At 40.1% G+C, this 16,610-nt stretch overlaps 2 protein-coding genes across 3 annotated transcripts in view; one reads left to right on the top strand and one right to left on the bottom strand.

Moving 5' to 3' along the window:
- Window positions 1-5,602, top strand: part of STXBP3 (syntaxin binding protein 3) — a 65,178-nt gene extending 59,576 nt beyond the window's left edge. Inside the window, exons 18-19 of the mRNA XM_034932506.3 lie at window positions 3,737-3,885; window positions 5,126-5,602. Of these exons, the coding sequence (XP_034788397.1) occupies window positions 3,737-3,885; window positions 5,126-5,220 (244 nt within the window). The 3' untranslated portion in view covers window positions 5,221-5,602. The remainder of the gene's footprint in view (window positions 1-3,736; window positions 3,886-5,125) is intronic.
- Window positions 5,603-9,272: 3,670 nt separating this feature from the next.
- The window catches only part of AKNAD1 (AKNA domain containing 1), a 62,722-nt gene continuing 55,384 nt past the window's right edge, over window positions 9,273-16,610 (bottom strand). For both annotated transcript variants that reach the window (XM_063606638.1, XM_063606639.1), the window contains exons 18-19: window positions 13,427-13,556; window positions 9,273-12,679 (exon numbers count right to left, since the gene is read on the bottom strand). In XM_063606638.1, the coding sequence (XP_063462708.1) occupies window positions 12,548-12,679; window positions 13,427-13,556 (262 nt within the window). In that variant the 3' untranslated portion in view covers window positions 9,273-12,547. The remainder of the gene's footprint in view (window positions 12,680-13,426; window positions 13,557-16,610) is intronic.

The following is a 16,610-nucleotide window of genomic DNA, read 5'->3' as shown; positions in this document are numbered from 1 at the left end:
CCTGCTGATTTTTGTATTTTTAGCAGAGACAGGGTTTCACCATGTTGTCCAGGCTGGTCTCAAACTCCTGACCTTTGATCTACCCACCTCGGCCTTCCAAAGTGCTGGGATTACGGGTGTGCTCCACTACACCTGGCCAGCGGTGGTAGTCTTTACAGTTTTATTCGTTTCTTCATTTGGTCATTGTTCTTAGCCAGCTATGAATTTCTAAGAGCTGAGGTATGTTCAGTCAACACTTGTAGAAAATATTCTGCTGTTTCCAGGGTTCTACTTTAGCTCTTGGGAAGGTGGAGGGGGTTGTGTTTTCTGTCAGTCTTGTACCTTTGTGAATAATTAACCTTTTTTCTCTGGTTGTTTTTTGTCCTCGGTTCTGTATATTCCCTGTGCTATGTGTATCTGAGGATTTATTTTTGTTTCTTTCTTTGGAATTCATTTATGTTTCCTGAATCTGAGGATTTACATCTTTCATAAATTCTTCAAATATTGCCACTTCCGTAGTCTTGGTTTTGTTAGAACATCTTATTCTGTCATAATGTCTCTTAATTTCTTACACTTTTTTATTTCTTCTGCTGGTGTTTCATTCTAGAAATTTTTCTTCAGATTTAGTTTTCAGTTCTTTAGGTCTCTCTTACACTGTGTCTCATCTGCTGTATAAGCTGTTTTTTCTTTTTCTATTTTCAGTGACTTTATTTTTCTGTTTTAGAAGTTCTCATGTTTCTTTTTTAAACATGCTTGGACTTTTTGTTATTTCTTATTTTGTCATACTCTCTATCCTCCTTTATTGTCTATTGTCATTTTAAACATACCTAATTTGTAGTCTATATCTAATAAATTCACTAATTTATACTCTTTGGGTTCAATTCTGTTGCCTTTTATTTCTGCAGACTCATAGTTACTTATTTCAATATGTGTCTTGTAATTTCGAATGCTGAGTTTATTTCGGTAGCCAGCATTGAGAGCGCATCCCTTCAGGCAGGTTTTGCATGTGCTTTTGCCAGATTAGAGGTTTTTTCTTTTTTGTGTTAATGTCTCAGTTTGGGGTTCCTCAGACCATGAAGGTAGTATGATTAATACCTAAGACTCTATGAGACAGGCCTGTGGCTAAATTATGAGAGGAGAAGCTTCCTTGCATCTCCCCTTGCCTTTGAGGTTGTCCTGACCTTATTGCAGGGTGTCAGCTCCCAATCTGTACCTTGCACAGTACCCAGGGCTCGGCCTCTTGTTTGCTAAGATCAGAAAATACTCCACAAGGCAGACCAAGCCTCAACTCAGTTTACCATTCTAGTATTTAGCTTCCTTTTTACCAATAGCCCTGGAGATTTCTCTGACTTGTTTACTCTCAGCTATGCTTTAAAAACATGTTTCCTCTTAATCAGTGCTCCTTGGTGCTATTTAGAGGGAAGTTTTCAGGATCTAGGGATTTAATTATCTTTATATCTCTCAGTCTTCACATGAGTGTGAAACAAATTAAATATAATCCCGTTACTCTGAAATTGCTATTCAGAAGCTTAGAAATTGTTAGAATTGTTCTGAGCGGTGTTGTCTCCTTTTCTTTTGCCTTCTTACTCTATTTCTCTCTGTTGAAACAGTTCTTAAGCCAAAGTTATTAATACGTCCTTGACTTTGGGAACAAGAGTGGGTCTTGTTCCTGTTTCATCTTTCCAAAGGAAAGGAAATTTTTAATTTTAATTTTTAAAATGTGTTTCCTGTTGTTCACTGCCTCATTCTTTAAGGTAATGAATGGAAGCGATCATCTGAAAGGCTAGATTCGGATTTTTTTTTTTTTTTTTGAGACGGAGTCTCGCTCTGTCACCCAGGCTAGAGTCCAGTGGTGTGATCTTGGCTCACTGCAACCTCCACCTCCCAGGTTCAAGCGATTCTTCTGCCTCAGTTTCCTGAGTAACTGGGACTACAGGCATGCGCCACCATGCCCAGCTAATTTTTGTATTTTTAGTAGAGATGGGGTTTCACCATGTTGGCCAGAAGGGTCTCGATCTCTTGACTTCATGATCCGCCCACCTTGGCCTCCCGAAGTGCTGGGATTACAGACGTGAGCCACCACGCCCAGCCAAGAACATTATTAGAAGTTTGCTATGGGGCTGGGTGCCGTGGTGCATCCCTGTAAGTCCACCTACTTGAGGCTGAGGTGGGAGGATTGCTTGAGCCTAAGAGTTCGAGGCTGTAGTGCCCTGTGATGGTGCTGGTCCGCAGCTGCTGCACTGTAGCCTAGGCAACATAGCAAGACCCCATCTCTAACAAAACAAAAATTTGCTATGAGATCCTATACTGCAAGGCATTCTAGGTCATCCAGAACAGTGGCTCTCAAAGTAGGTAACAAAATTGGGTACTTATTTTTACCTAAAAAAGAAGAAATTAAGTTTTACTAATATACACCAGTACACATATGTCATTTACACATTAATATATTTGTTTATAAATGAATGTTTATTTTGAAATATTTACTTTTCAAATAAAAGCTAAAAATTTTTACCAGTGGAGCTTGTGAACAAAAAAAGTAATTCCTATGCTCTAGAGCAGTGCTAGCCAATAGAACTTTCTGCAGTGATAGAAAGGTTCTATATTGGCACTGTCCAGTATGACAGCCACTAGCTACAGGTGGCTTTTGGGTACTGGATATGTGGCTAAGTATGGATGAAGAACTGAATTTCTTATTTCATTTAATTTCAACTAATTTAAATTTAGCCTCATGTGGCTAGTGGCTACTATATGGGACTCGGGGGATCTAGAGCAATCTGGAGGAGGAATGGTAAAAGTAATGACTACTATTTATTGAGTACTTACCCAACACCAGATTCTGTACTTAGTGTTTTCTGTACATTGTTTCATTTCATCCTTGTAACAGCCTTTGAGGTTTAGAGAGAAGTTAAGTAATTTTCTGAAAGTCATACTGAATCAAAAACAAGCAGAATAAAAATCGAAACACAGCTCTAATTCTTAACAGCCAACCTCCTACCATCGTAGGTTCCTGAATTCCATTCCAGCAAGGAACAACCTAATACCATATCAGCTCCAAAGTATTACTTGCCCCTTTCCCCTTCACATCTTCAAAACCTTTTTCAGTGCCACTCTCTAATTTTTTTTTAATTTCAAGAAGCTGCAGACTTCTCAGGTATATTATTTCTTCTTATGAAATAATAAGGGAGGTTGTTAGCTCTACTCTATAGGTTAAAATGCCAAGCCAGATTATGCATGATTTGTTAGAATTGTTTTTGAAATGTGGCTGTCCTGCTTAACTCTTGGTTAGTCATACTATGGTTAAGTCATTTCCTTAAAAATCAATGTAATTGGGCCGGGCACGGTGGCTCACGCCTGTTATCCCAGCACTTTGGGAGGCCAAGGTAGGCAGATCACGAGGTCAGGAGTTCAAGACCAGCGTGGCCAACATGGTGAAACCCTGTCTCTCCTAAAAATACAAAAATTAGCTGGGCATGGTGGCACATGCCTGTAATCTTAGCTACTCGGGAGGCTGAGACAGGAGAATTGCTCGAACCATGACCCGGGAGGCGGAGGTTGCAGTGAACCAAGATCGCTCCACTGCAGTCCAGCCTGGGCTACAAAGTGAGACTCCATCTCAAAAAAAAAAAAAAAAAAAAAATCAATGTAATTGGTAGCAAGTTTGAGTTTGGTTGAGTTAGGCTTTTTAAGTCTACAAGCATTATGGCTTTGGAAATGTTTATAACATGTTTACTTTTTTTTTTTTTCAATTACTTTTTAGTGCTCGCCAGAAACCCAGAGCTAATTATTTAGAAGACCGAAAAAATGGGTCAAAGCTGATTGTTTTTGTAATTGGAGGGATCACATACTCTGAAATGCGTTGTGCTTATGAAGTTTCTCAGGCACATAAATCCTGTGAAGTTATTATTGGTAAGACTTTCGTTTTCTTCTTTTCTGTTTTTTTTGTTTTTTTTTTTTTTTGAGACTAAGTCTCGCTCGTGTCCCCCAGGCTGGAGTGCAATGGCGCAATCTTGGCTCACCGCAACCTCCACCTCCCAGGTTCAAGCGATTCTTCTGCCTCAGCCTCCTGAATAGCTGGAATTACAGGTGTCTGCCACCACGCCTGGCTAATTTTTGTATTTTTAGTAGAGACAGGGTTTCACCATGTTGGCCAGGCTGGTCTCAAACTCCTGACCTTAGGTGATCCGCCCGCCTCTGCCTCCCAAAGTGCTGGGATTACAGGCATGAGCCACCGCACCCAGCCTTCTTTTCTGTTTTTAAACAAACTCTAAATGCAAAAGTATACATGTAAAATGTTATCTTGTGTTATACATTTGAGACAAAATTTAATGCAAAAAAATTGTTAACCATAGAATGTGTTTTGTCTGATGTGCTGGAGTTTTTTCCTAGTTGACTTTTTGATAGTTTTATTTTAAAATGTGCTTATTTGAGGAAAAGGAGCTTGCTCCTTTAAAATAGTATGTTCTGTACATTTGTTTAACCATTAAATAGTTTTTGATGCACAAATACATTTCTACTTCAAAAATATTTTGAATTTTTTGTGGATATGGACATGACATTGGCAAGGCCTGTGTGGAATTAAGTTTTAAGAATTTCAGGCCAGGCTAGTGGCTCAGGCCTGTAATTCCAGCACTTTGGGAAGCCAAAGCAGAAGAGTCACTTGAGGCCAGGAGTTTGAAACCAGCCTGGGCAATAAAGCAAAACTCCGTCTCTACAAAAAATTAAAAAATAAGAATTTCAGTCAAAGCCAATGATAGGTAAACTCTCCTGACCCATGGAGGCGATGGATCTGTTTGTTAAGCCTTGACCTGCAGCACTGCTTAGTGGATCTCTATTATTGAACAATAACTGTTATAGTGCTGAGGATAGGATAATCCCATTTTGCCCTTCATTGTACCAATGTATAGCACAAAGTAGACAAAGCACTAGGAATGGCCGCTGTTTCTGAAAAGTAACTGAACATGCTCAGTGGTGAAGAACGATTGAAATATTGCAGCATAGGCAGATTTCAGGAAGATGTCTTACAGAAATTTTGTTACATTACCCCAGGCTACTGCACTTTACATATTTGAAGGACAACACATTATATTAAGCGAAGGAAAATTGATTTAACTGCTGGCCTCTGAAAAATTCTCTTTTCTCCTACCAGGTTCTACACATGTTTTAACACCCAAAAAGCTGTTGGATGATATAAAGATGCTGAACAAACCCAAGGATAAAGTCTCCTTAATTAAAGATGAATAGTGTTTCTTTTTGGAGGGTTTAGAGATTCTTACTAATATGTTGAACTAAAATAGAAAGAAAATGTTGCTGTCATGTAATTTAAACAATGTAAATATTTTATGGAATAATGGCTTTTCAAATACATTTCTTAAGGAACTGTTTATGATTATTACTGGATTTGTCATTTTTGATAATTTAAATATTGCTGCTGCTTTGTAGATGATGAGAAGAAATGTTAAAATGCTTTCTAAAAGGAAATTTTTTCACCTTTGGAGGAGAATATATTAGAGTTGTGGGTAATTTTTCACAGCCACCTATGTACATACTAATTACCCATTGGATACTTATATCTAAAAGTCTCATGCTGAAGTATAGTTTTTGGGAAAGAATGATTTTAAATAAAGAGATTGTAAAAGTAAAAAACTGTAAATGTATATATATGATAGAATTGTTTCCTCTAAGTGTAGTTTTTCTTTCAACTAAAATTCAGTTTATGTGTAAAATAATTCAGTCATTAATAGAAATGGAGTGATTTCACAGTGTGTACTGTTTTGCCACATACTTCTAAAGAACACAATTTTATATAATTTTGAAATAATGTATGTTTAAATTAGAAAACCAAAAATCATGAACATTCTAAGAGAAAATAAATATAGAATTTAAAAAATTATTCTGGTTTGTGTTTTCTGTAGGGGAGAGGGGAAAGTTACAAATTTTAAAAGTTCTAAATTAGAGTAACAAAGAAGAAAAGGAATCTACCGTGATATTCCCACCAAGATAACTCCTAATGACTTTTTCAGAAATAACGTAATCTCTATATAGGGTTAGATAATATATGTCTGCAGATGTGTTTTGTTAAACAAAGGGAACATCTTTGTTTCAAATCTCTTCTTTTACTTGCCCTCATAGTGTTCTGTCATACAGCAGACCATAGTTATATTGATTCAGAGTTTTGCTCTTATAAATAATGCTGCATTGTTTGGGTACATACCTTTGCAGACTTACACAGACATTTCCATAATGTAAATTCCTAGCAGTGGTCAGGGGATTTGTGCATTTAAATATTGATGGATATCCATTTTTAATTTTTATGTAAGTAAATCCATCGCTTTTCCATTTTGGCTTCTGAATTTCACATGCTACTTAGAAATACCTTCCACACTCCAGGATTATAAATTTTTGATAGATTCATTCTATTTTTTTACAGGTAACTCACCCATCTGGAATTGATTTTAGTGTAAGAATGTGTGCTAGATATTGTCTCTTAGTACTTGTCATGGCGTCCCATGCCTCCTTACCCCATACCACAGGGGATGAAAGGCTAAACATGAAGTTTTTCAGGTTCTAGGATAAGTAAGGTCTGAACAGTTTATATTCTACCAATGATGTGCACTTGGTCAAGATTTGGAGGCAGAGGCCATCTACTAGAGGCAGAGGCCATCTACTATGCCAGTAAACAATCTCCTGCAGACAGGAATTGTTTGTAGCAACCAGACTCCACATTTTAGTGTCTTGTCACCTGCTTCGTGGGTATGAGTTAATGCTGTGGCAGCAGCACTAGCTTCCTGTCCTTTGGGTCACAGATGGTAAAATGATCGTGGGTCTCCAGTTTCTGCTCCTACTGCTTTTTCAGTGATTTTTGTAACGACCTAATTCTCTGTATTAAATGCCTTTCTGCTTGAAATATCTAGAGAAGTTTGTTTCCTGCACAGAACCCTGACTTGATAGGGTATTTCATAGTGGTCCAGCTTCACTCCTTTCTAAACAGCCAGATGTTATACCAGATCCTATTGGGTAATCTCTCTTTCCCCAACTAATCTGAAATACCACCATTATCATAGACTAAATTTCCATTTGTATTGTGGTCTGTTTCTGGATTCTCTTTTAATGACCTACAGTTTGTTTTGTATTTCTTTTTCCCTATTTCAATTCATGGTATGTTTCAATACGTAGTGGAAGAAGTTCCTATTCCATCCACCTAAATTACTATTATTTTTCAGAAATTTTCTATCAGATTTTTCTAGATGAATTTTAGTATCCTTTTGTTGAGTTCCCAAAAAAAGCCATTTTGGTATTTTCATAGGATTTGCATTGTTCCTAGGTTAATTTAGGAAAAATCAACATCTTTTATAATATTGAAACTTTGATATTCAGGAATGTGAAATGTCTTTTCATTTAAATCTTTATAACCTTCAGAATCTTCATTTTCTTCATATAGTTACTGCACATTGTCAAAATATTTTTGTAGTTCCATTGTGGGTTGAATCTTCTATTATTTTCAAATGGTTTTTTACATATAGAAATTTATTTTTTTTTTTTTAAATAGAGACAGAGTCTTGCTATGTTACCCAGGCTGGAGTGCAGTCATGTGATCATAGCTCACTGGAATTTTGAACTCCTGGGCCATAGTGATCTTCCTGCCTCAGCCTCCCAAGTAGCCAGGACTACAGGTATGGGCCACCACATCTGGCTAATTTTTGGGTTTTTTTGTTTTTTGTTTTTCTTTTTCTTTTTTTGTATAGACAGTCTCACTGTGTTGCCCTGGCTGGTCTCAAACTCCTGGGCTTAAGCAATCCTCCTTCTCAGCCTCCCAAAGTGTGGGGATTACAGGTGTGAGCCACTGTGCCTGGCCAACTGTTGATATGTTAATCTTACAACTTTACTAAGTATTGATAATAAAGTAATAATATACAAATGCTTACTTAGTGCTTTCTATTATTAATTCATTCCATCTTCTCATGTATTCCTGTGAGCATAGGTACTGTGATTATCATCTTTATTTTAAAGCTGAGGAAACCGAGACACAAAGAGATGGATGTAACTTGGTGTGGATGAGTGCATGGAAAGGAAGGGCCTGGCACAATCAACAGCCCTCTTTGCAAACTACGCATGAAAACAATATATCTCCAGTAAGAGGATTAGTTTTTGGTGTCTGCATTTTATCTGAGATCTTTGTGTGCCTCAGTAACTCCCTCTCCAGGGTCAGAACATGTGTGGAATAGGTATTTAGATTAATCCAATGGCCTGGAACAAATGGAACTAAGAGTGTGATGACAGCAAACACTGGACTGTTTATTCATTTGATCACTTGACATCTCAGTGACCACTTTACCCTGATCACACTGATACCGGATGTTTTGAGTCCTGTATTTCACATATATGTTAAGCTTTGAATTGCAGAGACCCTTTGTTTACTAAATCTCTTATGCATTTGAAGCCATAAGACGTCATCTCACATAAATTCCTTGTATAAGCTGATTTTTTTTCCCCCATAGAATTAGCAATTACAGGCCAAAGCAGGAGGATCACTTGAGCCCAGGAGTTTGAGACGAGCCTGAGCAACATAGTGAGACCACATCTTTTTTTTTTTTTTTTCCGTTCTATGAATATTCCAAAAGTGAGACCACATCTTTATAAAAAAAAGGAAAAAAAAAAAAAGCTGGGTGTGGTGACACGTACCTGTGATCCCAGCTACTACTCAAGAGGCTGAGGCAGGAGGATTGCTTGAACCAAGGAGGTGGAGGCTGCAGTGAACTGTGATCACACCACTGCACTTCAGCCTGGGCGAGAGTCAGTCCCTGTCTGAAAAAAAAATTACAGGTTTTGATTTCAAGACCCAGAAAAAGACTTTTTTGTTGTTGCAACCAATGGAAACCATTTATTCACTGTCTCTGAAACACAGCTTTGCTTCCTGTTGAAATGTGCTTTATTTATAAAGTACAGTGGATTCACATTCTTCAATCATATTAGTAAATAAATAAGGATATCTTTATTAATCCTGTTATCCTGGTTCCTAGACCCTTAGCCTTCACTGCTCCAGGATCACAATAGGAGTTCACAAGATCTCAAAAGTCTTGGATTTGAGCCCCAAAGGGCCTGACCCCACAGTTTATTGTGTAAGATACGACACCTCCATAACTCAGTTCTTCCCTAGGTATTTTGTACCCATTGTAAGTCCTATTGGAATGCAAGCAGATTTCTTCTAAAATCAAAGGAGCAAGAAATGTCTTCCTTCTATAGGAAAATTTTTAACACCAAAATAATGTTTTTTCTATTAAATATAAACACATTCGTATTTAGTACAAATTAGGCCTATTTTATATAATTCATTAACAGCAAGATTATAATAGAAAGGATAAAAAGATGAGATTTCTTTTGCAAACTATAATAGTTAACTAAAGGGGATGGCTAGAACTTTGTCTTAAAGATGATAGGCTGGGCGCAGTGGCTCACGCCTGTAATCCCAGCACTTTGGAAGGCCGAGGCAGGCAGATCACCTGAGGTCAGGGATTGGAGACCAGCCTGACCAACATGGCGAAATCCCATCTCTACTAAAAATACAAAAATTAGCTGGGTGTGGTGGTGGGTGCCTGTAATCCCTCGGGAGGCTGAGGCAGGAGAATCACTTGAACCTGGGAGGCAGAGATTGCAGTGAGCCGAGATCCCGCAATTGCACTCCAGCCTGGGCGACAGAGTGAGACTCCGTCTCAAAAAAAATAAAAATAAAAAAAAATAATAATAAGATGATAAAAAGCCCTCTATAGACAGTCCCATTGCATCCTGCTGGCAGCTTCCAGCGGCCAGAGCACAGCTAGACCTTGGAGTAAATACTGAGAGGCCTGTGCACCCTGGAGACTGCCAGGTGTTTCTTTACAGCCCTCAGGCAATGCTGAGTCCCTTGATGCCAGCATTAGGGGTACCATTACTTTTGCTTCACAAGCTTGTTTTTCTGGTTTATTACTCGAACAGAATTAGAAGAGAGGTCATTAGAATTGACACAAGAATTGCATGAGGGAGGAGATGGCCAAGACTACAGAATCAGTAAGTATAAAATTATCCTTGTAAATCAGAGCCTAGTGTCTTTGTGGAACTCCTTAAGGGCATTGCCTGCCCTTTTTTGCTATTTCTTAGATTAGTCGTGTTGCAGTGATTGCTCATAATGACCCCTAATCTTCAAGGAAATGGAAAATTACATTTAGAATATGGTTTGATAAAGCAGAAATGGGCCATATTTTTAAATCAAAAATGATTATAATTACCAATTTCTATAAATGTTAATTTGAGGGATTTAGAAATATTCGTTAATGGTAGACGTTTCTAACCAAGGTTCCATGGATTTGTTTCATGGTGTCCATGAACTTTTAAAAATGAATGTATTCTTTTCCACGAGAAGGCAGAGCATGGGGGAAGGGAGACTCCATAGCTTTCACCAGATTCCCAAAAAATGAGCCCAAAAAAGGTTAAGAACTAATGAATCATATAAGAACACTTCAAGCCAGAGAAGTATATAATTTTAAACTTGGGGATGAGATAGTGGTACTAACATACAAAACAGATTAGCAAGTTGCGATTAAATTTAGATATGTGATGATACTGGAAGCCTCTTGGAACTGCCAAAAACCAAAATGTCAACAAATTGAGTCTAATGACCTAATTGGCTTTTATTAGCAATTTATGAATCAGGCAGCATCCTATCTATGAAATAGAAAGGCTGAGCACAGGAGTGGGCTTTATAGGCAGAAAAAAACAGAAGGAAATGGAAACAAGGAACAAAAGGTGTCTTTATATGGGTTAAAGCAGAGGGGACTTCCTTATGCCAGCTCAGGTTGACGGGGCCCCTTCTAACGGGATACTGTGAATGTTCTGGGTCTTTTTTTTTTGCTTTTAAACTGACCTATTTTAAAGTTCAGTTTGATTACGTGGCACCTAGCATGAGTGACTCCATTCTAGTTTGGTCTGGTCTATTGGGGTCCCCTGTAGGAGCTTAGTCCAAAAAAATGACCTCCCATAAGTTTTATTTAATAGAACATACAGAGTTTAAGCTCTGTTTTTTCTAATACCAGCCATAGTTCCTTGCTATCTTCCTTACAGTGCCACAGCCTGAAGTAAATTTGGCCATAAAGTCAGAGGTATTTTCAGACTGACCTGTGCATTATCTCTTCCAGGGCACCCTAAACCAATTTACAAACCCCAAAGTTAAAAACAGTCCATTCTCCAGCCAGCTAGATGAATACCAGCTGCCCACACTGGCACGAAAATCTAAAGTGGGAATAGACTCAACTCCCTCCTGACCACTGAGCCAAACTCTGGGAGTTGGGAAACCATTTGTTGAATGTCTAGGGTGAATGAAAATCAGAAGTTTCAGGGAAGGGGGAAAGAGCCAATACCCTGCTGTGCTGTCACTAAGGAGGTAATAAATCACTCTTAAAGAAGGAAAGCAAAAGCTTGATCTGGAAGGAAAAAAAAAAAAAGCCTGCTCTGGTCTGCATGAAAAGGTACTTAATCTCTGGTACACAGTTTTAATGAATTGTCTTTTCCAAAATTTCATTAAGGCTATTATTTTCACATATTTCTGACTTCAAGCGATCTTTAAACAAATAATTTTGACTTATAAGTATATTGCGAGAATTTCATATAGTACAGAAAAGAAGGTAAAAACCCCTTTCTCCCCCAAAACTCCCAGTTTCCTTTACTAGAGGTTCACTTCAGATTTTTAGGTATCTTTCCTGAAAATATGTATGCGCTTTAAAAAAAAATACACAAATGAAGAGCCAGGCACATTGGTGTGTGCCTGTAGTCCCAGCCACTTAGTAGGCTAAGGCGGGAGGATTGTTTGAAGTTCAAGTCCAGCCTGGGCAACATAGAAAGACCCCAGAGGTTACAACTCTCTATATATATGCTTAGGCATCTTGCTTCTTTCACTGACTTTTGCAGATAATCCAACCTCATTCTTTTCGGTGGCTACAAAGTATTGTCATTTATGAATCATCACAGGGGGTATTTAGATTAGTTCCCCCTTGGGGTTGTTACCATCAGTGCTCCAGTGCCCTTCCCTGTACATATATCATGCCACATTGTGTGGCTTATATGTAAAAGAAATTCCTAGAAGTGGAATTGCTGCTCTGAAGGTACATGATTTGGAATTTGTGGAACTTGGTAGATATTACCAAATAGTCTTCCAAAAAGGTTGCATTTCCGCCAACAGCATATGAGAGTACCAGTTTCCCTCCATCCTCACTGACACAGGGTTTCTTCAAACTTTAATCTTTTTTCAGACTAATAGATAAAAGGAAATTCATTGTTTTGTTTTGATTTCTTTTATTATGAGTTAAGAACATAGATTTATTTTAAAATAAATACTTGTTGGTTGCTTTTGATTTTAAGAATCAGAAGTCCTTTCTTTTTTCTTTTTCCTTTAAGTACTTTGTGTTACCCATTTCTTATGGTTTCTGTGTTTTCTCTAGAAAGTCATCTTCCTAAATTGTGTAGTAAGTAAAATACATTTTGGGGGAAGATCAAGTTTTCTTTGCATTTTTTTCTTTTGAATCCTTGGTAGCCTAGCGTTGAACTAGTATTTCAGTCGATTCCTCCACCTCTGTGCTTTAGCAAGGTCTTCTGCAATCGTTTTAATCATTTGATCTGTAGTTTCTTTCAAAATGGTTGCTGTCCTTAGGGCATGATCCAAAGCCGAGTTTAAAATCTACAGAGGAAAAGTCCACACATTTTAATTACATAAACTAACTGCTGTTTCTGTTCTTTGGGTTCTCTCATTATTAAACACTACAAGGTGGAATTTGGGGAGTATTCCTGTTTTCCTCTTGGTCTATTTCTGTTTTTGAGGGTTGGTTTCCTAGGAGACCAGTCTGAGATGGAATATATTTGTTAGGGAAAGGGATTGAAAAAAAGACCAGCACGTGACTGATGAGCATGAATCAGAGGGTGAGGTCAGCCGCCAGCTGGGCTGTTTCCCTGCCGCAGAGAAAGAGAAAAAAAGAACAGCTCTTAGCGGCCATTGATGGGGATTGGGGGGCCATAACCACTGAGAGGGGGTATTCAGGGATACAGCGCATGCGTATGGAAACATTTGAAAGTGGCCTGGGGATTCGAGTTAGTGATTTGAAATAGGAAACTGTTGGCAACTCTGATCACAGTGTCACTGGAACAGACCCAGTGCCTTCAACCCCCGGCCAGGGAAATCCTGTAGCTGAGGCACCACCCACAAATCACTTTCTCCAGGAAATTTCCCTTGGAACCAATTTAGAATAATACAAACCTTGCGGCTGCTGAGGCTGTGTGTCTTTAGCTTAGTTCTGAGCACAAAATGGTCTTTAGCAGAGCATTTTCTGAAGCTCTGATACTGTAATAACTTAAGAGCTGCCAGTTCTGTGGGCATCAAGATCAAACTTACGAGCTGCAATGCTTCTCGAATGATTTTCTAAGTCCTCACCTCAGATTTTATTTCTTCAGTGCTATCAAAGTCACATAAGGATTTGCTTCCAGAAATCCTGCAGGAGTAGAAACGGGGTGAGGGTGTTGCAGGGTCTGAGCTGTAGGTCATGAAAGCCTGAAGTTTTTTTCTGGAAGACAAAAGCACATTGATACTTGTGTCAAGCGCCACCCTCAAGCACACTCCTGTTCACGTCAGCTCTGTGGTCGGTAATGGCTCTGTGTGGTTTGGGTGTGGGTGGATTCGTGCACCCGCTGCCCTCCTAGCTCTCACACTCCCATGTGGCTGACCGCAGCTGGCTTCAGAAAATGGTTGTTGCCATGACCATGCGGGTGTTTTCTCCCGGAATTGATCTCCTTTTCCTCTAGTACAGAAAGAGGCAAGACTCTAAAGACATTTTTTATTCCGTTTTCATTCTTTTGGAGCCAACTTTCTTTTTTTTTTTTTTTAATTTTTTTTTTTAATTTTTTTTTAATTTTTTTTTTTTTTTTTTTTTTTGAGACAGAGTCTCGCTCTGTTGCCCAGGCTGGAGTGCAGTGGTGTGATCTCTGCTCGCTGCAAGCTCCGCCTCCCGGGTTCACGCCATTCTCCTGCCTCAGCCTCCCGAGTAGCTGGGACTACAGGCGCCCGCCACCACGCCCGGCTAATTTTTTGTATTTTTTTTAGTAGAGATGGGGTTTCACCGTGTTAGCCAGGATGGTCTCGATCTCCTGACCTCGTGATCCGCCCGCCTCGGCCTCCCAAAGTGCTGGGATTACAGGCGTGAGCCACCGCGTCCGGCCTTTTGGGGCCAACTTTCTACCTTGCATTTTTATAAAACAAATACACAAAACTGCCAATTGCAGGTACCTTGGGTTGAGTTCATTCTGGCACCAGTGAGCTTTCACCCCAAGGAGGCAGAAGCAGTCAAAAAATAAAAGCAGCTCCTTTTGAAGTAAACAGGCTCCCCTTGCCTGCTACACTGTGATTGGTTCTCTCTCAGGGATGGGCCAGAAGTCTGCACTAGGTGAGTGAGGGGTGCAGGGCCACTGGGCTGTTCAGGTTGTGCAGAGCATGGCTCTAGGGGGTTATTTGCATAGTCTGTGAAGGGCACTGCCTGGAGTTAGGCTTTTCTCAAGCATGAGCAGTGGCCCTGAGGGATGCCATGAGAACTTGCCTGTTGACAGAGCAGTCATAGAGCCACCCTCACAGCTTCCTCCGGCTTCAGGTTTCCTCTGTTAAGCATTACTTTGGTGCATAAAACACTTGTGAGCAATATCATCTCCAGAAAATATCCTTTCATCCCTCTCCCCTACCATAGGAGCATCAATTGGTTCTGCAAGTTATTTTAACACATTGGATTGATCCTCCAGGCAAGAGGTGGTCCAGCATCCGGGGCCCCTAACTAATGAAATACTCTGGGCAGGGGATAGCAGAGTGGTGCAGAGTCCTCTCTCTCCCCATATCCCATCAGTCTCCACTGTCAACAGTATAACAGCCATTGCTTGCTGAGTACTTATTATGAGCCTGGTACCATTCTAAGTGCTTTGTATGTATGGACTCAGTCCTCAATGAGTTTGGCACCATTATGATTCCCACTTTACATGCGGGGAAATGGAGGCACAGGTCAAGGAACCTGCCCAAGGACACAGAACCAAGACAAACCCAAGAAGTCGGCCAGGCATGGTGGCTCACGCCTGTAATCCCAGCACTTTGGGAGGCCGAGGTGGGTGAATCACCTGAGGTCAAGAGTTGGAGCCCAGCCTGGTCAACATAGCGAAACCCCATCTCTACTAAAAATACAAAAATTAACTGGGCATGGTGGCGGGTGCCTATAATCCCAGCTACACGGGAGGCTGAGGCAGGAGACTCACTTGAACCTGGTGGGGCAGAGGTTGCAGTGAGCCATGATCGTGCCACTTCACTCCAGCCTGGGCGAAATAGTGAAACTCCATCTCAAAAAAAACAAAAAAAAAAAACAAGAAGTCTCCAAAGGTCACGTTCTTAAACACTGTGCTAGACTATGGTAGAGGGTAGTAGGTTCAGACTGAGTGGCTCTGAGTGCAGAGCCTGAATTGTTAGCCACTCTGCTGCGCTATTGGTTCTGTCTCTTAAATAGCTCTTGAATGAATACACAGACTTTTCTCTTTCCATCTCCACCACCCTTGGTCAAGCTGCATCATCTCACCTGAATTATTGCACTGGCCTCTTATTTGGCATTTGTCCTCCAATCTTAACTCCTCTAATTCGTTTCCACTCCTTCAGTAGCTAGACTGACCCTTCAAAACACTAAGAAACTTTTTTAATTCCCTGATTAAAAAACTTAATTGGGTGGGCCTGCCACAGTGGCTCATGCCTATAATCCCAGTGCTTTGGGTGACTGAGGTAGGAGGTAGGAGGATTGCTGAGGCTAGGAGTTCAAGTCAGCCTGGGAAACATAGTAAGACCCCATCTCTACCAAAAAAAAAAAAAAAGTAGCTAGTTGTGGTATCACATGCCTGTACTCCCAGCTACCCAGGAAGCTGTGCCAGGAGGATCACTTGAGCCGAGGAGGTCAAGGCTGCAGTGAGCCAAGACTGCACTCCAGCCTGGGCAACAAAGCAAGACCCTGCCTCAAAAAAAATTTTTTTTTAACTTCACTGGGGGGCCAGACACCTGTAATTCCAGTGCTTTGGGTGACCAAGGTGGGAAGATCACTTGAGGTCAGGAGTTCGAGACTAGCCTGGGCAACATAACAAGACTCTGTCTCTACAAATTTTTTTTTAAATGTGCACCTATAGTCCTAGCTACTCAGGAGGCTGAGGCGGGAGGATGACTTGAGCCCAGGAGTTCAAGGCTGCAGTGAGATATGATCACCACTGCACTCCATCCTGGGTGACAGAGGGAGACCCTATCTCTAAAAATAAAAATGAATTAACAGCAAAAAAAAAAAAACAAACCCTAATTGGCTTCCTCTTGCTCCTAAGATTCTGAAATACTTCCTGGAGCTGACAAGTCTCTGTACGGTCTGGCCCTGACAATTCCACCAACCTTTCCTCATCAGCCTCATCTTGCTCCACTGCCGCTCCCTCTTTTGGGTTCCAGCCACACCATTCCTGAACTTGCCAAGTGCCTTCTCACAACAGGAAGCTTTCCTAGACTGGAATGTTCTTCACTGCTCCCAGATCCCCTTGCTAGTTCGTTCATACTTATCCTTCGAAGCTCA

Source organism: Pan paniscus, chromosome 1 (assembly GCF_029289425.2).
Source record: "Pan paniscus chromosome 1, NHGRI_mPanPan1-v2.0_pri, whole genome shotgun sequence".
NCBI lineage: Eukaryota > Metazoa > Chordata > Mammalia > Primates > Hominidae > Pan > Pan paniscus.
This window is presented reverse-complemented; position numbering and strand designations above follow the sequence as displayed.